The following is a 25,768-nucleotide window of genomic DNA, read 5'->3' as shown; positions in this document are numbered from 1 at the left end:
AACAGTTCGTATTTTATAAGGTAAGTACATACAACCTTTTTTTATTACTTATCAGATAAAGATACAAATAAGAAAAAAAAATCTTTATCTTATCAAATAAAAATATGGATAAGAATTATGCAGCTTAATATAGAATACGGAGGCTAATTTCTACTTAAAAAAAATGAAACTATATAACTATTACCCTAGATCCTGTTTATCAAATTCCAATTTATATTAACTTTATTTTACCGTTATTCACTTCATCCCTTTCATTTTTTACTTCTATATTTTTTTAGAAACTTCATTTTTCTTTCTTACTATGTATGCATGTGGGCTTTGTCTCCATTTTTTTTGCTGGATTTTAATGGATTTTTCTTTTTTAAAAAAATACAGACCTGGATTTTAATGAAATTTTTTTTCCCAATAAATAATTTAGAATCTGTATCAGAAAAAAAATAAAATATTCTTAAACATGAGAATAAAATCTCCAACATTTTTTTTTCTGAATTTTACAAACTATTGCAATTGTTTTATACAATTTTGGGACTCTTTTCAAATTTTTCAATGACCAATTTAAATTCAAACAATTTTTTTTTTCTGTACGACTATAAAAAAACTCGTAATTAGTAGCTCATTCGAAATTAACCCAAAGAAAAATTTGGAAAATAATTTATTTTTCTATACTATAAATAATATATGTAATTGTTGAAACTTTTTCAAAGAATAGAAAGTCTTTTATATTTCACGAATAATACAGCCACAAATCTTGTACGATACATAAATTTAAATTTAAGAAAAAGAAGAAGAAGACAAGATCGTGTGAAAAATAAGTTGAAGGAAGTGGGCTGGGCCTAATTTAATTAATTGGATAATATAGAGGTTAGGAAATATATAATTTTTCAGTTCTGGGCTGAAGGTAGGTTTTGGGCTTCACATTTTTTTTTTACAAAAGGTCTGAAATTTCTCAAATTTATGGAATATGCCTAGATGCCCAAATATAAAAGAGATCCAAATTCACAAAATGCCGAAAATGGCGAATAGTCACAAATACCAAGAATAAAGAAAAACAAACCACTAAATCGGTGGTTTAAATTTGATCAATTTTTTTTTTTTTGGTTAAGAATAATATTGTATATTAGGAGTACGTATCAAACACATACCTTTCTAATGAGAAGAAACAAAAACTAAATCGGATGGATAAAAGGAGATAGTCTAAGGTCAAAATAGTAGTTCTTGAGCTATGATCATACTAATTATGTTTTGCAACTTTTAAAGTTCAAACAGTCGATCTAAACCGTTCAACATGACATCTATATTAAAATGTTATTGGGGACCAAATTTTACATTTTTTGGAATCTTTTTAATATTTATTAAGTTAATTTGAAAATCACTATTTTGAATGGCCGAGAAGTTTTTTTTTACTATTTATTAAAATCGGTGATATTCAAACTATCTTAATAAATATTAATTTTTTTTTCAAAAATATAAAATTTGGTCTCCAAACATATTTACGGTAAAGATCATATCTAACAGTTTAGATCGATTGTTTGAACTATAAAAATCGTAAAACCAATTGGTAACACAAAACTCGCGATCTACCATTTTGATAATAGCGGCCTCTGGATAAAAGACTTAACATTTTTTTCTGGACCATAAATATGTATCACCTTTTTATTATAAAAAGAACTCGGAAGATAAGTAACAATTGATAACCACAAGACGAAGATTATAGTTTTAACCACAAGACGAAGATAAGTAACAATTGATAAGCAGTCCATATATGATTTTTCTTGCAGCATTGACATCCACAAGACAGCATTGCCTTAAAAGTTAAAATTGACAGCTCTCAAGCCGAAGACTTTGACCAGACAACCACCACAAGTATGAGTTTCAAGGAAGGCAAAATATCAAACAAATTAAAGTAATATTGGAAGGCAATATATTGAAATTCACATAAGCAAATAATGTCCACATATATTCTCATTTTACAAAAGTATATATATGTAAGCTTAATATAACATAAACTACGCACAAGTTTCTATATATCATGCATACAATACGTTATTACGTAGATATAATGGATTTAACAAAATTAAAATTAGTGTATTCAAAGACTAAAGATAACTAGGGGTATATTCCTCACTCGAGAACTCTGAGATAACAGGTAGCTGATGAGATGAATGAGCCGTTTCAAACTGAGTTACATCGGTCGAACTATCCGATGCAAAAAAGGGCCTCGGTGGCATTCTGAGTGAATCAAGATCTGATTCCAGCATCTCAATAACCCTACTCATATCAGGGCGATCTGAAGACTTGATTTGTATACACCATAGTGCTACTAAACAAAGCTTCTTTTCCACCTCAGATAGATCTAAATTTTCACTAATATCATCATGTTGATCTTTAATCAGCTTGTTATATATCCACGAAGGATAGTATACCTGGCTCTGCCTATCCATATTGCGATCAGCATTTCTTCTACCACTGACCATTTCCATCAGAAGCATTCCAAAACTATAAACATCAGACTTGTCTGATATAGCACCAAAGCTCCTGGATATTAACTCAGGAGCCATGTAACCAATGGTTCCTCTTGCAGCACTTATGGACACAAGGCTGTGCTCCTTAGGATACAGCTTTGCCAGACCAAAATCAGAAATTTTGGGGGTGAAATTCACATCAAGCAAGATGTTGTTTGGTTTGATATCGAAATGCAAAATTTGCATGTTGCAGCCTCGGTGCAGATACTCGATACCGCGTGCAATGCCCAAGGTTATTTCATTCAGCTTTGCTACAGTAAAAGTGTGGTGGCCACTTTTATTACTGCTAGCAGTGAAAATGCATTTGTCAAGTGATCCATTCAGCATGTACTCATAGATGAGAGCCCTTTTTGATCCTTCAGAGCAAAACCCAACGAGCCTTACCACATTGAAGTGATGGATTCTACCAAGAGAGGATACCTCATTGATGAAATCATCTCCATTGCAACTCGAGTTGCCTAGCACCTTCACCGCTACGAGAATACCTCCAGGAAGCACGCCTTTAAATACACATCCGAATCCACCTTGCCCAAGTTTTTGTCTGAAGTTTCCTGTGATTCTGATGATGTCGGTATATGCATACCTTGTTGGCATAAGGCTTTGTAGGTTTTGAAGGAATCTCTCTACATTGTCAGTGGATGTCTTTGATTTAAGCACTATGTAGGCGAGGAACACCAAAATAGTAGGCGGCATGAGGAAAATTCTCATGAAAAGCATCCTATCTGCAATTGACATCATCAATACTCTTAATCAGATCAAATATTTATAAAAAAAAAATATATGATATTAGTTAGGCTATCATAGGCATCAACCAAATCATTTCCAATTTTCTGTAATAATATATCGTTGTGCTGGTGTGTGAAATAAGCTTTTTTGTTTTTGTTTTGGAAATTGCATCTCTATCTTTCTGTACCACAAAATGAAAATAAAATTTAACAGAATATTTACAAGTCATGACATACATAGCAGCAGTAGCACTCCAAGTTGTAATGCATAATATTCAATGTTTTCAATCCATGGCAAGGTAAAGGTACCGGTAGTAGTACTTTGCCAACTATAAAGAAGTGGAAATCCTTTCTGGAGAAGCTCGAAAGCACTGCCTGTAATATTATATGATATAGGAAACATGGCAAGATAGGAACATGATCGCTGGAGGAATTTTACCTGGTATGCATCTACTACTAGGTAAACAAACGAGTTGTTTGTACTCATACAGCTAACTGGCATATACATGGAATTATTTGAAATTGATTCTCCACACTTCACTAATGATCCCCACGAAAATGCGTCGTAGGTTCCTTTCAACATTGAAGGAGTTGGCGATACTGTCGGAACAGTGCAACTGCCTTGGACAAATCTTTCAGTCACGACATTGATATGGTACAAACCTATTTCAGTAACGATATACTTCTCTGGTTGAAAGATTTGAAGAATAGTTCGGTTCCCTTCACAGTTTAGCTCGTATTCAGGACCAGTAGTATTGCATGCTGATGCATCGGATTTGAGGTAGAATGGGTACTTTATTTGCAGATTTCCACATGAAGATTCATAGCATTTTTGGTTTGTCCCTGGGAGACATGAGGTTTGTTCAACTAGGGACAGAAGAAGCCATGAGAGAAGGAGAAGAGAAGAAGATAGAGGTTGCATTTGTATGGCTGAAGACAAAATAAAGCAGCACGAGATAAAACTAGTTCTATATAACAGAATAATACACTACTCTGAGGTCCCCAATCTTCAATAAATTCGCCCCACAAAATAATACGCTACTCTGATTTTTTTCTCTTGAAAACTATCATAATTCTAATATATTTCAAATTTTCAATAAACATTTGTCATGTTAGCAAAGCACAAAAAAAAATGTCTAAATCAATTAAAAAAAATCAGATCAACACACTCGTGGAAAAACTGGAATCAGGATCGGCCTATCTGGATCAGCTATACGAACCAACCGATACTAATACTTATCTGGATCGATTTTATTAATAAAACTGATCCTAAAAACAAATAAAATCGGATTTTTTGGTCAACCAATCCTAATTTATGAACTTTTAGGATTAGTTCTCTCTAAAAACCGATTATGATAGTATCAGAATCGGTTCTAAGCTAATATCCGATCCTAATTATCATATATTTGAATCGGTTGTTATAAAAAACCAATCCTATACTATCAGGATCGGTTTTTAGATTAGAACCGATCCTAAAAGTGCATATTAAAGGTTAATTCAGTCCGATTCTTGACATAATCTTTGCGTTTCTTTCTTCCTTAGGCCTCGCCTCCATTAATTATCGCAGCAGCTATCTTATAGGACATTAATTTGGCTATCTCACCCTTCTTTTCTCAGGTTCATTAATTGATCATCTCTTTTCTTAAGTTTGCTATTAAATGGAGCACCATTTAGGCTCTAATCCGGCTCAAAATATAAACCCTAAATCTCTCTTTTAAGTTTTAATACATTTTTTATTTCAAGTTTTTCTTTATATGTGGAGATTAGCAAATTCATGCTATATATGAGCTTTTGATACCTATATTTGCACATGCATCCTATATATGAGCTTTTGATACCCATATATACTCTAGCATGCATCATATGTTACATATATACATCTCTTAATTAGGTTCCAATGGTTTAATTTTATAGATTGACTATTATTAAGGGATTTGGTGCAATGATTTTCATCTCACTTGATTCGACATCGAAAAATTAAAGTTGTAAGTACAAAACATAGAACTCATGTTTAAATATTAGGTTTGCTTATATGGTGCTTATATGGATCAAAAAACATAAATGCATATATGGTGCTTATTTTGTCATGGTAAACACAACTACATCCCATAAATGCATATGGTGCTTATAAAACACAAATAAATAGCTAATAAATAGATCAAAAATCCCATAAATGTAAAATTTAGGTCCATTTTGTTTGTTCTTATGTCATATGTATTTTTCTTTTGTAGATATATAATTGACATTAATTATATATAGCTCCTTATTGTGAAATATTCTGAATTTTCACACATACTAGCTAGTAGATTGTAGTGCTATATGGATTTTCATATAAAAAGTCAAAAATCTTAATTTTCTAGTTTGGCTATTATTGAGAGATTTGGTGTAGGAATCTTCATCTCACTCGGTACGGCGTCTAAAAAAAGTTGTAAGTACAACATAAAACTCATTTTTAATTAGTTTTATGCATGAATGTGTATTTTGATAGCTAGAGTAAATGTATTTATATTAATTATGTAGCTAGAGTATTGTCTTATGAGCAACAACCACATGATTAATGCATTTAGGTCATGATACCCATTCAAAATTAATTTCTTAGGGATTAATTTTGAATAGTCCCCGTTTTGGGACTGCTATTTGAATACTTTGTCTCAATTAGGATGTGACCACGTGTTAGTCGTGTTTTAGTATTTAAGAAAATTTCGGCAGCATTTCTCCTTATTAGTTCCCCGAATACTCGGGGAACTAAGGGAAAATGCTGCCGAAATTTTCTTAAATACTAAAACACGACTAACACGTGGTCATATCCTAATTGAAACAAAGTATTCAAAGAGTGGGATAGGATGGTAACCCAGCCCCATGTAAGCCCTATTGTGAATAGAATTTAGTACCTCAACCTTGTTCTGAATTAATTGTGTTTTAATATAATTGCAGATGAATATATGACAGGTGTCGAGAAATTTATCAGAGTTGTTATGGAAGATATGGTGAATAAGGGGAGTGCACTGATTCACGTCTATCGGATTACCACACCGGTGGAGATGACGAGAATGATCTACGGGGATTGGAAATCGACATAGGTACTCATACTGAGCATCAGGAATATCATACCGAAGAAAATAATGATATGGTGGTAGATAAATGTGATAATTTTGATCAAATGTTACGTAATTTAGAAGAGGATTTTGATAATGATAAGCAGTATTGTTTATTTGAGAATTTGTACGAAGATTCTAACAGGGAATTGTATCATGGTTGTTCTAAATTTTCAAAATTGAAAGGTGTATTAAAATTGTATAACCTTAAATCATCTAATGCTTGGAGTGATAGAAGTTTTACTGAGTTATTACAAACTTTAAAAGAAATGTTTCCGGATGAAAATGAGATACCACCCAATGTTTATGAAGCGAAGAAAATATTGTGTCCAGTGGATTTGGAAGTTCAAAGAATACACGCGTTTCCAAATGATTGTATATTATATCGAAATGAGTATAAAGACCTTCACGAGTGTCCAAAATGTGGTGCATCACGTTACAAACCAAAGCAGTTAACCAGCGATAAAAGTGATGATTATAAACTGAATAAAGGACCTTCGACAAAAGCATTGTGGTACCTCCCCGTGAAATCGAGATTCAAACATTTTTTCGCAAATGCTAAAGATGCGAAATTAGTGCGTTGGCATGCCGATAACCGGAAAAAAGACGGAAAATTACAGCACTCCGCTGATTCTCCTAAGTGGAGAAATATTGACAGATAGTTTCTGAATTCGGACGTGACCCTAGAAATCTTAAGCTTGGGTTGAGTGCAGATGGAATAAATCTGCACAGTAGCATGAGCAGTAAGCATAGCAGTTGGCCGGTTCTATTGTGCATTTATAATCTTCCGCCTTGGTTATATATGAAATGCAAATACATCATGATGACCTTGCACATATTAGGATCCAAACAGCCCAGGAACGACATAGATGTGTATCTAGCACCATTGATCGAGGATTTAAAAGAATTATGGCAACTCGGAGTGCAGATATTTGATGCATATAGCAAGGAGAAATTCACTTTACGGGCCATGATTTTCTGCACCATTAATGATTTTTCGGCTTATGAAAATTTGTCGGGTTATAGTGTCAAAGGAGAGAAAGCGTGCCCTATTTGCCTGAACGATACAGTCGATGTGTGGCTACCTAACTCCTCTAAAAATGTGTACATGGGTCATTGTAGATTTTTTCCTGCCAACCACGTACATCGAAAGAGAAAGAAAGAATTCAATGGAAAGACCGAGAATACCATAGTAAATTATCCGTTGACCGGTAAAGCTGTTTATTCGCGAGTGAAGGATATCAAAGTTTAATTTGGGAAATTTAAAAAAAAAGGTGGTGAGAAAGAAAGGGGCACCGAAAATTAGTTGGAAGAAGAGGTCAATATTCTGGGATTTATCGTACTGGCAGCACTTAGATGTTTGACACTGTCTCGATGTGATACATGTGGTTAAAAATGTGTATGATAGCCTGGTTAGAACATTATTGAATATTCCGGGTAAGACTAAGTACGATATCAATGCTCGGAAAGATATGTAATTCTTGAACATACGACCGGATCTACAACTAGTAGAGAAGGAAAGAGCAAATGGAAAATTTTGTACATATCTAAAACCCGCAATGCATACGTTGTCGAAAGAAGAAAAGAAAAACTTATGTGAATGCCTTCATGGTGTCAAAGTTCCATCTGGTTATTCTTCGAATATTAAAAACCTAGTTTCACTGAAAAATTTAAAATTAACAGGAATGAAGTCTCACGACTGTCATGTTTTAATGACACAGCTTCTTCCTGTTGCAATTCGGGGCATATTGCCAAAGTGTTTTAGGCAGACCATCATGAAGCTTTGTTTTTTCTTTAACGCCATTTGCTGCAAAGTAACTGATCCTGATACGTTAGATGCTCTGCAAAAGGAGGTTGTAGTGACTCTTTGTCATCTTGAAATGTATTTTTCGCCATCTTTTTTTGATATTATGGTTCATTTAATCGTTCACCTAATTAGAGAAATCAAGATGTGTAGATTTGTTTTCTTGCGGTACATGTATTCGTTCGAGAGATACATGGGATTGTTAAAGATATATGTCAGGAATCGATATCATCCTGAGGGCAGCATTGTAAGAGCTTATGCTGCCGAAGAGGTTATTGAGTTTTGCACTAATTATATGGGTGATGTCAAAGCTATCGGCATCCCTAAATCTCTACACGAGGGTAGGCACAATCGGTGCGAAATTATTCGTGCCCGATAGTAAAACGATGTTATTAGCACATTTCCATGTTTTGCAACACCTCACTGACGTTCATCCTTTCTGGGACGAGCATATGACTCTCTCGCAACAATAGAATCCTAAGAAATCCGACAAGTGGTTGATCAGCGAACACAATAAAAAGTTTAAATGATGGTTTAAACGTAGAGTCATGCAAGCTTCGGAGGGAGAAAATATTAAAGAAACTGTCAAATTGTTGGCTCTTGGTCCAGTCCATGTTGTGACCTTCCAAGGATATGATATCAATGGGTACACATTTTACTAACACCAGGCGATGGGAAGAATGCAAGTTATTCTTCAACATTTCTTGTAACTTATTTTTTTTTTTAATGTTATATGTAATTTATTAGCTTATTTTAAAATTATTAATATTATTTTTTAGTAGCTTATTTTATTTCATGTTATAAGTAATTTTCAAGTTATTAAGATAATATACTAAAATAATTTATAAGATAATATACTAAACTAATTTCTAAGATAATCTATTAAAATAATTTATAAAATACCATACACATACACATTCTGTTTTTAATTTTTTAAAATATCATACACATACACAAATATAATATAATAGACATACACAAATATGAGACAACAGAATTGGTTCTTAGATAAGAACCGATCTTGATACCTTTTTAAAATTTTAAAATTAATAAAACAACATGATCGGTTCTTATAGATATTGTCATTCATTGAAATTAAACTTTAATTTATTATGTTATAACATGTTGTCATTTCACGATGAACAAGAAGCAGCTTTGAAACAGGGCTTGTTGGCCGTCGAATGATACGACAATGTTCTGGGAAAATATCTGTCAAATCCGGAACATCCTGGGAGGGTGTGAGGAGTGGGAGGTCTGGTTCCAATCATAAAAACATACAAGAAGAGCTCAATAAAGAAGATACACACTCCCTCGAGGTTCGAAGCAGAATTTGAAGCAAGAGTGGATAGGAAGGTGGAGGAGAAAGTAAGAGGAATAGTGGAGACATTACGGAGAGAAATAAAGGCTAAATTTGCAATGTTGCTTCAGCAGACGATGGGCCAACAAGAAATGACGTATATCCCAACAGTCGTTTAGAGCAGCTGCCAGTCAGTCAAACGATGTTCAAATCTTTCCGATTTTACTGAGGTAAGAAAATTCATATTTTAATTTATTTTCCATTCCATGTACGTCTTAGTTTCATACATATCATTTTATTCGAGTAAATACATATATTTGTACATGAGGCAGAACTGAGATGCAAACTCCAGATTGCACTCGATAGGAAAACTGTTGTAGTGGCCTTTGGGACAATTCATGTTCCAGTTGTACAAGGTGGAACAATTCACAGTAGGCCTATGCCGTCCGACCATGCAAGAGTAATGGTGGATGGTATTTGCGATGCAGACTATTTAGACACCCCATTACTTGTACCAACTGGCGAGCTGGAAACCCTAAAGGATGTCCTTGGCAGTTTCATTACATGGCTGATGTCCATGATATTGATAGGTTCAGATGAGGTGTATTATTATTAAGTTCTTATACTTCTTAATTTATATCTATATGATAGAGTTATAGTTAATTCTGGATTTTATTTCAATTTATTATGAAATTTTGCAGGAACCAGGCAAAAAGTTACAAGTTCATAGAGGTGGGAACGCAACGAGTCACTCCAAGGTGTTTGATGGTATCAATTTTGACAAATTGGGATGAACATTCAAGCAGCTGCATGATAAATTTTCGGAGTAAGATGGCAGACCATTACAAATCAATCTGCTAGTTGACCTTTTCCATCAGGCAAAGTCCATATGCGTTTATGCAGATGATTATGCGGCCTTGCTTACACCACGAGAGTGGCTCATTGTACCAGTTATTCATATCTGGATGCGATGAGTTAATATTCATAATAATTGCAGAATTTAGTACTTTTAATTCAAATTTCACAAATTTATCAAGGAGGAATTTTCCGATGAGCAGGTTGGTTTCACGGACCCCAGCGAACGAATGCCACCCTGTTGATTGATAACTGAGGAGGTACACTTCAATACATAGGAAAAACACTTAAAGAAAATCAGGACAAGATATTGATATTCATACTGTACCATCAGATGTTAGTGTTATATATATATTCTAATTTTTTTTATATTTCTTTCAATTCATATAAATTATAGAATATGACATGCTACAAACCTAACATGCAGAAATCATTGGATATTGGTCGTGCTTATGCCAAGAGAAAGTGGATTGTACGTGTACGATTCCGATAAAAAGAGTAAAAAAATGCTAATAATCACTGCTGCGGTCGAGGAGTAAATGTCTTCCTAAATTTTACGTTGGTTTAGAATGCTAATAATTTTTTTATTGTTTTATCATTTCAAATATCTCTCGTAAGTACTGATTGTTCAATGTGTTCATATTTCAATAGTGTCTTCATCAGGGAAATGAGTACTTTTTTAATGGTTTATAACAATTGCAAGGTATAGTTTCTATTGAGATATTGGTAAGAGGGACCTAAATGCAAAAAATTGTGAATATCTAGAAATGTAAGCCATTTGTATGCTCATTATTTCCAAACTTGTTATATAGTGCCCACAACAACTAACCGGCTGAGAATGTGCATATTATGTCATGTTGCTCATGCAAGACATAATAAAGGAATTCCCTGAGGATTTTCTGAAGTTAAAGGTATATATGCATTTATATATTTTCCAAAAGTAAGCATTGTTGCTTCAAATATAATAAAATACACAATTAATTGTGCGTGCTCTTCTATCTTTTAAAAAATGTAGGATATTCTCGCTAAACATATTGTACAACACTTGGCCGACCTTTGCCTAATGTGGGTTCAAATTTTATTAAATGAGGTAAAGCTGAGAAGAAGTACAACAATTTAGGATGTGATGTGTAAACTTAATTTACATGAACATGAATGTTTTGTAATAATTTAGGATGAACATGATTTTTTTGTAATAATTTAGGATGTGTATGATATTTAATTTAGGATGTGTATGTGATATTTAATTTAGGATGTGTATGTGTATGATATATAATTAATTAGGATGTGTATGTGTATGATACATAATTTAGGATGCGTGATATTTAATTTAGGATTTGTGATAATTTAGCATGTTAGCCAGCAAAATATATATGGAAGCTGGTCATTTAATAAGAATGTTTTTTTTTTATATTCAATAAAACAACAGGATCGGTTCTTAGCTAAGATACCAATTTGTTTTAAAAAAAAGGTTAAAATAACTATCTAGATCGATTCTATTAAAAACCTCTCCTAATAGTTATTTTCTAAATTAAAAAAAAAACAAAAACTAATTAAAAATAACAATTAGAATCGGGTTGTTTAATAGAAATGATCCAAATTATTGACTATCTGAATCGGTTGTTTAATAGAACCGATCCAGATTATTGACTATTATGATCGGTTCTATTAAACAACCGATCCAGATAGTCAATAATCTGGATCAGTTCTATTAAACAACCGATCCAGATAGTCAATAATCTGGATCGGTTCTATTAAACAACCGATCCAGATAGTATCTATTAGAATCGGTTGAAGAACCGATCTAGATTTGTTTAACATCTATATCGCCCTGATCAGAATCGGTTGTATTCCGATACTAATATGCGTATATAACCGATCCTGATTCTATTTTTTTCACTAGTGACAAACAATATCCGCCTCACCATACCATTGATTTTTCAATGGAGCAATCTGTCTCATTTGGTGCCGTACGTACATGACTTGGGCATTTGACTTGTAAGCAATTATTCCTTTTGAATTCAATTCTCCTTCAGTTTTTTGGAATGATGATAATTTCTGTTTTTTTTGGAAAGATGATAATTTCTCCAGTTTATAAGGATAATAACGAATCTACGATATTGTTTTATGGCAATCTTATTGGTAATTTTCTTCTCTTTAGAAAAAGGTATATATGTCAGGTAAGTTCCAAGTTCTTCTGCAATCCACATTAAATTAAAACTACACATTAGAATAGGGGCGGAACTAGACAGTTGTTTGAAAATCCATATATAGTTTGCTTGGATCTGGATCTTGCCTATTCCTTACATGAATTTTGCCTACCATGACTGAGTCTCATTCCTTGGTGAAATCGATCAGCATTTTCGCTACAAATTTGCTGGAGTTTTCTATTTTTTATTTATTTTTAAATAGAACAAGAGAGGGAGGAGGGTTTGACAGTGGGACTCCGAAGAACCTATTTTTTTTTCAAAAGAATGAGTCAGATTCTTTTACAATGGAATGGACCGAAATTTAATATAGAACATTAAATTATTTTCTAAGATTGAACTGTTCATTCTGAATTTCAAATGAAGGATGACTATGTTACGCTTCAAAGTAAAAGTTAGGCATTAATGCTTTACATTAATAATTTTATCTTAGTTTAATTTTGCAAGAAAATTTGAGTTACGATCTGATTCCCTCAATTCCTAACGATTTTCCCGATTCTGCTTTCGAAGAAAATAAAAAAAATGTTTTAACAATAAATTAAATTAAATAAAAAATTAATAATAAAAATAGTAAAAAAAAATTTGCCTATTCCTTGTAAAAATTTTGGCTACGCCCCTAATGACAATGGTTTAATATTTTATTTTATCTATATTTTTAGTTACAAATAAAGCAGGGTGGAAGGCAACCAGTCAAGATAGAAATAATTTTCTATACAAATAACTAGCTGGCTCTGCCTTTTATACAGAAATAACTAGTTGGAGATGGGAGGAGGTAATTCCATCCTCTAAATCTATTGAAGGTGGTTCCCAATTGGTTGGATTGGAATTTAGTGATTACTTTTTTTTTTAAGGGTCAGTTGAAGTTGTAATTACGCCAACTCATTGGTTTCCCTAAATAGTTTATAATACAATTAAATACTAAAAAGAGTTTAGTCACAATAAAGAACCACGTCTAAAGCTATGCGGAGAAAAACATCGTGGACAATGTCATGATTATTATTGTCACAATTCTAAAGCTACGCGGAGAAAAACATTGTGGACAATGTTATTAATTATTATTATTGTCACAATCAAGAAGCATCTCTAAAGCTATGCGGAGAAAAACATCGGATACATTATAATTATCACTCATATGAGCACATATTCTCTTTCTCAAATACAAATCAATTGCGCTTTGTTCGATTAATTTCTGAAATTATTCTTTGAGTTACTGAGGAGGTGAATACATGTTGGCATATAATAAAGGTGGTTGAATTGTGTTTGGTGAGGTGGAGCGAATGGGGATACGTTTGGAATAGTGAAATTTGAACTGCTGGAAAATTCTAAAATCAGAATTACAAGTTGTAGAACAAGAATTAGGAAGAATTTTGTACAGATCTAATAATAATATTATAGTATAATTCGGAAAATAATATGTACAGATCTAAAAACAATCTAAAAGTAATATTTACAGATCTAATATTTATGATTCCACTATAATATTATAGTATAATTCGGTAAATAATAAATTTTCTATACTATATATAATATATGTAAGTGTTAAAACTTTTGGAAAGAAAAGAAAGGTTTGTATATTTCACGAATAATACAGCCCCAAAATCTTGTACAATACATAAATTTAAATTTAAGAAAAAGAAGAAGAAGACAAGATCGTGTGAAAAATAAGTTGAAAAAAGTGGGCTGGGCTGGGCCTAATTAATTAATTGGATAATATAGAGGTCAACAATTGATAAAAAAAGAAGTCGGAAGATAACTAGGGGTATATCAGACAATTGATAAGCAGTCCATATATGATTTTTCTTGCAGCATTGACATCCACAAGACAGCATTGCCTAAAAAGTTAAAACTAACTACCACAAGTTTCAAGGAAGGCAAAATATCAAACAAAGTAATATTGAAATTCACATAAGCAAATAATGTCAACATATATTCTGCTTTTACAAAAGTATATATATATATATATATATGTAGCCACAATTATATAACACAAACTATGCACAAGTTTCTATATATCATGCATACATTACGTTATTACGTAGATATAATGGATTTAACAAAATTAAAAGACTACTGATAACTGGGGGTATATTGCTCACACGAGAACTCTGAGATAACAGGTAGCTGATGAGATCAATGAGCCATTTCAAACTGAGTTACATCGGTGGAACTATCCGATGCAAAAAAGGGCCTCGGTGGCATTCTGAGTGAATCAAGATCTGATTCGAGCATCTCAATAACCCTACTCATATCAGGGCGATCTGACGACTTGATTTGTATACACCATAGTGCGACTAAACAAAGCTTCTTTTCCACCTCAGATAGATCTAAATTTTCACTAATATCATCATGTTGATGTGTAATGAGCTTGTCATATATCCATGACGGATAGTATACCTGGCTCAGCCTATCCATATTGCGATCAGCATTTCTTCGACCACTAACCATTTCCATCAGAAGCATTCCAAAACTATAAACGTCAGACTTGTCTGATATAGCACCAAAGCTTCTTGATATTAATTCAGGAGCCATGTAACCAATGGTTCCTCTTGCAGCACTTATGGACACAAGGCTGTGCTCCTTTGGATACAGCTTTGCCAGACCAAAATCAGAAATTTTGGGGGTGAAATTCACATCAAGCAAGATGTTGCTTGGTTTGATATCAAAATGCAAAATTTGCATGTTACAGCCTCGGTGCAAATACTCGATACCTCGTGCGATGCCCAAGGCTATTTCATTGAGCTTTGCCACGGTAAAAGTGCGGTGTCCCCTTTTATTACTGCTAGCAGGGAAAATGCATTTGCCAAGAGATCCATTCAGCATGTACTCATAGATGAGAGCCCTTTTTGATCCTTCAGAGCAAAACCCAATGAGCCTGACCACATTGAAGTGATGGATTGTACCGAGAGATGAGACCTCATTGATGAAATCATCTCCGTTGCAGCTCGAGTTGCCTAGCACCTTCACTGCTACGAGAATACCTCCAGGAAGAACTCCTTTAAATACAGAGCCGAATCCACCTTGCCCGAGTTTTTGTCTGAAGTTTCCTGTGATTCTGATGATGTCAGTATATGCATACCTTGTTGGCATAAGGCTCTGTAGGTTTTGAAGGAATCTCTCTACATTGTCAGTGGATGTCTTTGATTTAAGCACAAGGTAGGCGAGGAACACCAAAATAGTAGGCGGCATGAGGAAAATTCTGATGAAAAGCATCCTTGCTGCAATTGACATCATCCATACTCTTAATCAGATCGAAACATTTACAACAAGAAATTGATATTGGTTAAGCTATCCTGGGCATCAACCTAAACATTTTCAATTACACAATTTGGTGTGGTCATCATATCCTTTTGCTGGTGTGTGAAATAAGATTTTTTTTTTTTTTTTTTTGAATTGCATCTCTATATTTCTGTAGCACAAAATGAAAATAAAAATTGACAGAATATTTACAAGTTGTGACATACATAGCAGTATCACTCCAATTTCTAGTGCAGCAAATATAATGTATTCAATCCAGGTTAGGCCGTATACAAGTGTAAATCCTTGCTGGAGAAGCTCGAAAGCACTGCCTGTAATATTATCTGATATTGGAAGCATGGCAAGATAGGAACAAGATCGCTGGAGGAATTTTACCTGGTATGCATCTAATCCAACTGCTAGGTAAACAAACGAGTTGTTTGTACTCATACAGCTAACTGGCATATAGTTGGAATTATTCGAAATTGATTCTCTGCACTGCACTAATGATCCCCACCTAGATGTAGAAAAAGGTCGGTAGGGTCCTTTCTTCAAAATTGAAAAAGAAGGCGATACTGTCGGAACAGTGCAACTGCCTTGGACAAATCTTTCAGTCACGACATTTATATTGTACGAACCTATTTCAGTAATGATATACTTCTCTGGTTCAAAGATTTGAAGAATAGTTCTGTTCCCTTCACAGTTTAGCTCGAATTCAGGACCAGCAGTATTGCATGCTGATGCATCGGTTTTTAGGTAGAATGGGTACTTTATTTGCAGATTTCCACATGAAGAAAGATAGCATTTTGGGTTTATAATACATGGGAGACATGAGGTTTGTTTAACAAGGGACAGAAGAAGCCATGAGAGAAGGAAAAGAGAAGAAGATAGAGGTTGCATCTTTATATGGCTGTAGACAAAATAAAGCAGCACGAGATAAAACTAGTTCTATATATGTTGGGTAAGTTTCTTCAGAAGTTCCCAATCTTCAATATGTATAAATCCGCCCCAAAAAATAACACACTACGATTTTTTCCCTTCAAAACTACCATACTTCAAATATATTTCAAATTTTCAATAAACATTTGTTCATGTTAGCAAAACACAAAAAAAAGGAACTGTCTAAATCAATTAAAAAAAAAATCATAGTAGCAAACAATATCCGCGTCACCATACCTTTGATTTTTCAATGGAGCAAGCTGTTTCATTTGGTGCCATACATGACTTTGACAGTTGACTTGTAAGCAATGATTCCTTTTGAATTCAAGTCGGCTTCAGTTTTTTTTGGAAATATGATAATTTCTTTGTTTTTAAAATTTGCGCTAAGATCCATCATTACCTTTGAATTTTATATCTAAAAAATCTAAAATATTAATTTGATTAAAAAATTCAACGATTTATAATAGTAAATACTGTATTTAATACTCATTAGTTTCTATATCGCCAAAAAAGATAATAGCAAGCATAGCAAAACTCATCTTTTTAAATTTAGAAGTTTGTGAGAACAATTTTGTTTTAACTCAACTTGTAAAATGTGATATTTATAACTACAGGCTTTTAAGGATCTTAACATGAGCACTAAAAGTAATTATTTATTTTCCCAAGGTATATAAATGATAGTTTTTTTTTTCTTCAAAGAGAGGAATATTGCAGATTTTCACGACAGCAGACAGCAGCAGTAAACTACTCTTTTTTTTTAATATGAACATTTTCTCAATTTTTCTTTCGAATTATGCTAAATAAGTTATTCACCAATAAAAAAAGCAGTTATTCAAATAATATCAGCATTTGTGTAGAGAGAAAAGAGCTTTTTGTTTGCATTTATCAATTTTATCTGACGGGCATAAGATCTAGGAGGATAAAATTGGAGTCCACAAGAGCATTTTGACAAAAAAATAAATGAAGGGCATTTTGTTTGATAACTTTTGAAATAAGGCTATTTTATAAAATTTTCCGTTTCAGATTATTTAGCAATTAAATTGAAAGAACATCTCTCTTCAGTTACACACTTGCACGCAAAAAATCTTGCTATCTTGTTTAAATGGTCTTACTAACAGATTGGAATTAAAAATAATTTGTACAGATCTAATATTTGTGATTCCACTATAATATTATAGTATAATTCGGAAAAAAAATTTCTATATTATAAATAATATATCTAAGTGTTGAAACTTTTAGAAAGAAAAGAAAGATTTTGGATTTCACCAATAATACAGCCAGAAATTTTGTACGATACATAAATTTAAATTTAATTAAAAGAAGATGACAATCGTGTGAAAAATAAGTTCAATGAAGTGGGCTGGGCTGGGCCTATTTAATTAATTGGATAAAAATACAGGTTAGGAAATAGATACATTTTCAATTCTGGCCCGAAAGTGTGTTTTGGGCTTCATAATTGTCGTGACTCGCATGTCTCGTGTCTGACCATTCACATGATGTAGCTATCAATATTTGGTCACGACACGGCACATGGCCACATGTAATTAGGACTATTAGATCTTAATTGAATAGTGAATCTCGAATAAATTTACTTGAATTATGAAAAAAATAGTTATAACATAACTAGTCGTCTGGTCACATTTGAACACACGTCATGTGTAGTCATAATATGACTAATGTGTTGTAACTATTCACGTATCGTCATTTGTATTAATACTTTTTAGTCTCTCTAATCTCTATTTTTTAATTCCGCTCCTACTGATAGGAGAAAGGAGAAATCAATCATCAGACAAGGGAGAGGAGGATTAGGAGAAGCAAGCTTTGTTGGACCAAGTGAACTGCCTCTTTTTATTGCTTTGAGTTTATTTTTATTTTTTTCAAAATGGGCTTGAGCCAGCTGAATTTCACGAACCAGCAACAAGGAACCAGCTGAATTTCCAATGCAATCACACGAGACTGAATCTTTCTTACAGGTCAACACGCAGACAATTATAAAAAAGTTAAAAACCTAAAAAGCCTTTGTCCTTCTCTCAGGTAAAATAAATTTGCTGTAATTATCGGGAAATTACAAGACTCTATAATCCCGATCTCAACTATTAGTCTTTCTCAAGATGCGTGCATGAAAAAATTATTTTTCTGAAAACATTTTTGAGATCCGTGCAAGGAAAAGTTTGAACGATTGATATCAGGATTCATGATCCTGTAATTCCTTTCGGAATTAACAGCATATTCGGACTCCTCTCATAACAAATTATTTAAAGAAATGAGCATTTCAATAGACATCGAATCAAATTCAGTTTGAATTCAATTTGATGTTTGATAATACTCATTTTATGAGCATTAAAATAAATTATATACATGAATTTTAAAGCAGATCAAACAGCTCCGAACAAATATCAGACTAAATTTGATCTGATGTCCAATCACGTAGGTTGTTGGACAACCTCTTGAGTTTGGACAATATCTTGATTATTATTGTCACAATCAAGAAGCACCTCCAAAGCTATGCGGAGAAAAACATCAGATATATTGAAATTAGCACTCATATCAGCACACATTCTCTTTCTCAAATCCAAATCAGTTGCGGTTTGTTCGATCAATTTCTGAAATACTTCCTTTGAGTTACTGAGGGGGTGCTTGATTAGTGGTGTTTTCTGGTGAGGGGGAGCACATGGGGATGTATTTGGAAGAGTAAATTTTGGAGTGTTGGGATAATCTAAAATCAGAATTACAAGTTGAAGAACAAGAATTAGGAAGAATTTTGTACGGGGGCTGACCATTATTGCGGCTTGCGGGCAAGTTGGAGATTGGAGATGTTGTAAGATGTGTAAATTACACACAACACAAATAACTAGCTGGTTCTGCCTTTTATACACTACTAAAAGAGTTGTATCTCGACATCTTGTGAAGTTTAAAAAAAGAACAAGAAGAAAAGAAGAAGAGAGGAGTGTACCCGTTGAAAGTCCCTGTCAAGTTTTGTAAAATAAAAACTTGCGTTTAGATCATGATCCTAAACATGACAGCAGCAGGTTTCCTTGCTAAGTATGTCATAAATGCAGCAGCGATCTGATTCTTTATAACGAATTTATGAAGCTAAGTATGTGATAGATCATTGACCCAACTCCCAAGCATAGTGACAAGGTGCGCGTTTGATTCGCGTTTAATTCGTGAATAATTCGTTTTCTTGCTATTACCGAACCGAATAGCGTATTTTATGTTGACCGAACCTTTGGCCGTATAAAACGCGAATAAAAAGCGAATTTGACGAATTTTACGAATTAAACGCGTTCTTTTCACTAAAAATTCGGGTGGCTTTGTTGGGAATAAACGTGAGAGGAGAGATAAAAGTCAAAAGTAATTGAATTAGGTGGGCCATGCCCACGTGATTTCTTGATATGCTGCCACTTATAGAATTTGAATGGGTTTTATGATGTTTTGTGCTAAAAAATTATATAAAGATTGTATGGCAACTTGAATTTGGACGTTTTTTTTTTAATTTCATTTTGGTTGTACCGAATCATTTCCCAATTATATCCGAATTATACCCGAATTACAAATTTTTGATCCCGCCGAACTGAATCCGAATTTTTCATTTGTCACTATGCTCCCAAGTCCCAAGTCCCAATTGGTAACGCCTATATAGCTTCTATTATTCACGTGGTCCGCCCAGGTGTTAGTTATAGAGTTGCGGCCACATATAATGGGGGTCCGCCCTTTTTCAAGATCCTATAATTCCAAGCAGGAAATAACATGACGATTCCAAGTTGATTCCAAGTTGGTTGAATTGGAATTAAGTCATTATTTAATTTTATGACGATTTCAAGCAGGACTCCTCACAGCCAAAACGAAAGTTTTGTCGCGTAGTGCCGTAGTTTATCAATTGTTTTAATGGTGATTAGCATAAAAAGGAAGCACTGAGAGCTATTTGCTTTGAAATTTATTATTTGACTATTTTTTTTTTTTTAGGGTTGGTGCAAATTTTCCACTAAGAAATACATTGATATAGAAGAGTACTTACATAGCCATTATGTCAACTTCTAAATGGTTTACAATATAATTAAATACTGAAAACAGTTTGGTGATTACTAATTTCTGAATACACATGTGGTAATCACATTTCATCACCAAAGGAAACTGCCTTGCAGCTCGGCCAAAAGGCAAATTCAGGTATTCATATGATATCACCTAATTAGGTATCTCAATTTTTTAGAAACAAAAATTTTGGAAATGAAACTATATAACTATTACCCTAGATCCTGTTTATCAAATTCCAATTTATATTAACGTTATTTTACCGTTATTCATTTCATCCCTTTCAATTTTTACTTCTATATTTGTTTAGAAACTTAATTTTTCTTTCTTACTATGTATGCATGTGGGCTTTGTCTCCATTTTTTTTGGTGGATTTTAATGGATTTTTCTTTTAAAAAAAAAATACAGACCTTGTTCCAAGCAACAATTAATAATGTAGTATGTGTGAGTTATCTCCCAAATATTCATTCCTAACGATATTAAGAGTGAGGAAATTTTAAACGATATATGTCGTCATTGGTAACATTATAACAGGTACAATTCTCACATGACTTAAGACCCCTAATTTTTAATAATTTTCCTGCATTTTTTCAATAATTTTCGACTTCTATTTTTGCAATTTGTTTCCCAATAAATAATTTAGAATCTGTATAAGAAAAAATAAAATATTCTTAAACATGAGAATAAAATCTCCAACATTTTTTTTTCTGAATTTTACAAACTATTGCAATTGTTTTATACAATTTTGGGACTCTTTTCAAATTTTTCAATGACCAATTTAAATTCAAACAATTTTTTTTTTCTGTACGACTATAAAAAAACTCGTAATTAGTGGCTCATTCGAAATTAACCCAAAGACAAATTTGGAAAATAATTTATTTTTCTATACTATAAATAATATATGTAATTGTTGAAACTTTTTCAAAGAATAGAAAGTCTTTTATATTTCACGAATAATACAGCCACAAATCTTGTACAATACATAAATTTAAATTTAAGAAAATGAAGAAGAAGACAAGATCGTGTGAAAAATAAGTTGAAGGAAGTGGGCTGGGCTGGGCTGGGCCTAATTTAATTAATTGGATAATATAGAGGTTAGGAAATATATAATTTTTCAGTTCTGGGCTGAAGGTAGGTTTTGGGCTTCACATTTTTTTTACAAAAGGTCTGAAATTTCTCAAATTTATGGAATATGCCTAGATGCCCTAATATAAAAGAGATCCAAATTCACAAAATGCCAAAAATGGCGAATAGTCACAAATACCAAGAATAAAGAAAAACAAACCACTAAATCGGTGGTTTAAATTTGATCATTTTTTTTTTTTGGTTAAGAATAATATTGTATATTAGGAATACGTATCAAACACCTTTCTAATGAGAAGAAACAAAAACTAAATCGGATGGATAAAAGGAGATAGTCTAATTACGGTCAAAATAGTAGTTCTTGAGCTATGATCATACTAATTATGGTTTGCAACTTCTAAAGTTCACACAGTCGATCCAAACCGTTCAACATGACATCTATATTAAAATGTTATTGGAGACCAAATTTTACATTTTTTTGGAATTTTTTTAATATTTATTAAGTTAATTTGAAAATCACTATTTTGAATGGCCGAGAAGTTTTTTTTACTGTTTATTAAAATCGGTGATATTCAAACCATCTTAATAAATATTAAATTTTTTTTTTCCAAAAATATAAAATTTGGTCTCCAAGCATATTTACGGTAGAGATCATATCTAACAGTTTAGATCGATTCTTTGGACTATAAAAATCGCAAAACCAATTGGTAACACAATACTCGCGATCTACCATTTTGATAATAGCGACCTCTGGATAAAAGACTTCAGATTTTTTTCTGGACCATAAATATGTATCACCTTTTTATTATAAAAAGAACTCGGAAGATAAGTAACAATTGATAACCACAAGACGAAGATTATAGTTTTAACCACAAGACGAAGAAAAGTAACAATTGATAAGCAGTCCATATATGATTTTTCTTGCAGCATTGACATCCACAAGACAGCATTGCCTTAAAAGTTAAAATTGACAGCTCTCAAGCCGAAGACTTTGACCAGACAACCACCACAAGTATGAGTTTCAAGGAAGGCAAAATATCAAACAAAGTAATATTGGAAGGCAATATATTGAAATTCACATAAGCAAATAATGTCGACATATATTCTCCTTTTACAAAAGTATATATATGTAGGCTTAATTATATAACATAAACTCTTCACAAGTTTCTATATATAACATACATTACGTAGATATAATGGATTTAACAAAATTAAAATTAGTGGATTCAAAGACTACAGATAACTGGGGGTATATTGCTCACACGAGGACTCTGAGATAACAGGTAGCTGATGAGATGAATGAGCCATTTCAATCTGAGTTACATCGGTCGAACTATCTGATGCAAAAAAGGGCCTCGGTGGCATTCTGAGTGAATCAAGATGTGATTCCAGCATCTCAATAACCCTACTCATATCAGGGCGATCTGAAGACTTGATTTGTATACACCATAGTGCTACTAAACAAAGCTTCTTTTCCACCTCAGATAGATCTAAATTTTCACTAATATCATTCTGTTGATGTTTAATCAGCTTGTCATATATCCACGACGGATAGTATACCTGGCTCAGCCTATTCATATTGCGATCAGCGTTTCTTCGACCACTAACCATTTCCATCAGAAGCATTCCAAAACTATAAACATCAGACTTGTCTGATATAGCACCAAAGCTCCTGGATATTAATTCAGGAGCCATGTAACCAATGGTTCCTCTTGCAGCACTTATGGACACAAGGCTGTGCTCCTTGGGATACAACTTTGCCAGGCCAAAATCAGAAATTTTAGGGGTGAAATTCACATCAAGCAAGATGTTGTTTGGTTTGATATCAAAATGCAAAATTTGCATATTGCAACCTCTGTGCAAATACTCGATACCACGTGCGATGCCCAAGGCTATTTCATTGAGCTTTGCCACTGTAAATGTGCGGTAGCCACTTTTATTTCTGCCAGCAGCGAAAATACATTTGTCAAGAGATCCATTCAGCATGTACTCATAGATGAGAGCCCTTTTTGATCCTTCAGAGCAAAACCCAATGAGCCTGACCACATTGAAGTGATGGATTGTACCGAGAGAGGAGACCTCATTGATGAAATCATCTCCGTTGCAACTCGAGTTGCCTAGCACCTTCACTGCTACAAGAATACCTCCAGGAAGAACACCTTTAAAAACACAGCCGAATCCACCTTGCCCTAGTTTTTGTCTGAAGTTTCCTGTGATTCTGATGATGTCGGTATATGCATACCTTGTTGGCATAAGGCTTTGTAGGTTTTGAAGGAATCTCTCTACGTTGTCAGTCGATGTCTTTGATTTAAGCACTAGGTAGGCGAGGAACACCAAAATAGTAGGTGGCATGAGGAAAATTCTGATGAAAAGCATTCTTACTGCAATCGACATCAGCTATACTCTTAATCAGATCAAAACATTTGGGAAAAAAAGTAATAATATTGTTTAAGCTATCCTAGGCATCAACAAAAACATTTCCAAATTTGGTGTAATCAACATATCCTTTAGCTGGTGTGTGAAATGATAAATTTTTCTCATTTTTTTAAATTGCATCTCTATCTTTCTGTAGCACAAAATGAAAGTAAAAATTAACAGAATATTTACAAGTTGTGACATACATAGCAGTATCGTTCCAATTTCTTGTGCAGCCAATTGCATGTAGATCCAAAAGGGTCGATTGTTATACCTAAGTGTAAATCCTTTCTGGAGAACCTCGAAAGCACTGCCTGTAATATTATGTGATATAGGAAGCATGGCAAGATAGGAACACGATCGCTGGAGGAATTTTACCTGGTATGCATCAAATCCAACTGCTAGGTAAACAAACGAGTTGTTTGTACTCATACAGCTAACTGGCATATACATGGAATTATTCAAAATTGATTCTCGGCACTTCACTAATGATCCCCACTGGCTAAAAGTGTAGGGTGTATAATTGGCATATGGAGAAAAAGTTTGGTAGGGTCCTTTCTTCAAAATTGAAAAAGACGGCAATACTGTTGGAACAGTGCAACTGCCTTGGACAAATCTTTCAGTCACGACTTTGATATAGTACAAACGTATTTCAGTAACGATATACTTCTCTGGTTGAAAGATTTGAAGAATAGTTCGGTTCCCTTCACATTTTAGCTCGTATTCAGGACCAGTAGTATTGCATGCTGATGCATCGGATTTCAGGTAGAATGGGTACGTTATTTGCAGATTTCCACATGAAGATTCATAGCATTTTGGGTTTGTCCATGGGAGACATGAGGTTTGTTCAACTAGGGATAGAAGAAACCATGAGAGAAGGAAAAGGGAAGAAGATAGAGGTTGCATCTGTATGGCTGTATGTAGACAAAAATAAAATAAAGCAGCACGAGATAAAACTAGTTCTATATACATGTCGGGTAAGTTTATTCAGAGGTCCCCAATCTTTAATAATTAAACTCAAGGCACAAAATAATACTTTTATTTTTTCCCTTGAAAACTACCATACTTGTAATATATTTCAAATTTTCAATAAACATTTGTTCATGTTACCAAAACACACAAAAAATGTCTAAATCAATTAAAAAAAATCAGATCAACAAACAATTTCCGCCTCACCATACCATTGATTTTTCAATGGAGCAATGTGTTTCATTTGGTGCCATTCATGACTTTGACATTTGACTGTAAGCAATTATTCCTTTTGAATTGAAGTCTCCTTCAGTTTTTTGGAATGATGATAATTTCTTTTTTTTTTTGGAAAGATGATAATTTCTTCAGTTTATAAGGATAAAAACGAATCTACGATATTGTTTTAAGGCAATCTTATTGGTAATTTTCTTCTCTTTAGAGAAAAGTATACATGTCAATTAAGCAAGTTCCAAGTTCCTTCTGCACACCACATTAAATTAAAACTACACATTAGGGCAGGAGCGGAACTAGACAGTTGCTTGAAAACCCATATATAGTTTGTTTCATAGTAGGAATTATCGGTATCGGGAT

The 25,768-nt window shown here is 33.3% G+C and overlaps 3 protein-coding genes across 3 annotated transcripts; all 3 read right to left on the bottom strand.

Annotated features, from left to right (window-relative positions):
- Positions 1-1,930: 1,930 nt before the first annotated feature.
- On the bottom strand, positions 1,931-4,203 carry LOC144548486 (rust resistance kinase Lr10-like). Its single transcript, XM_078297173.1, has 2 exons — positions 3,485-4,203; positions 1,931-3,244 (listed from the first exon to the last, which is right to left on the bottom strand). Exons 1-2 carry the CDS (start codon positions 4,167-4,169, stop codon positions 2,097-2,099), a joined length of 1,833 nt encoding a protein of 610 aa, XP_078153299.1. The 5' UTR covers positions 4,170-4,203; the 3' UTR covers positions 1,931-2,096.
- Positions 4,204-14,450: 10,247 nt separating this feature from the next.
- LOC144548487 (rust resistance kinase Lr10-like) lies at positions 14,451-16,778 on the bottom strand. Its single transcript, XM_078297174.1, has 2 exons — positions 15,967-16,778; positions 14,451-15,720 (listed from the first exon to the last, which is right to left on the bottom strand). The coding sequence occupies exons 1-2, from the start codon at positions 16,637-16,639 to the stop codon at positions 14,636-14,638; spliced, it is 1,758 nt and encodes a 585-aa protein (XP_078153300.1). The 5' UTR covers positions 16,640-16,778; the 3' UTR covers positions 14,451-14,635.
- A 6,066-nt stretch (positions 16,779-22,844) lies between these two features.
- LOC144548485 (rust resistance kinase Lr10-like) lies at positions 22,845-25,229 on the bottom strand. The gene is made up of 2 exons (XM_078297172.1): positions 24,415-25,229; positions 22,845-24,174 (listed from the first exon to the last, which is right to left on the bottom strand). The coding sequence occupies exons 1-2, from the start codon at positions 25,178-25,180 to the stop codon at positions 23,027-23,029; spliced, it is 1,914 nt and encodes a 637-aa protein (XP_078153298.1). The 5' UTR covers positions 25,181-25,229; the 3' UTR covers positions 22,845-23,026.
- Between the last annotated feature and the right edge of the window lie 539 nt (positions 25,230-25,768).

Source organism: Carex rostrata, chromosome 33 (assembly GCF_964058835.1).
Source record: "Carex rostrata chromosome 33, lpCarRost1.2, whole genome shotgun sequence".
NCBI classification, from domain to species: domain Eukaryota; kingdom Viridiplantae; phylum Streptophyta; class Magnoliopsida; order Poales; family Cyperaceae; genus Carex; species Carex rostrata.
Note: the sequence above shows the minus strand (reverse complement) of the source record. Positions and strands in the feature narration are given on the sequence as shown.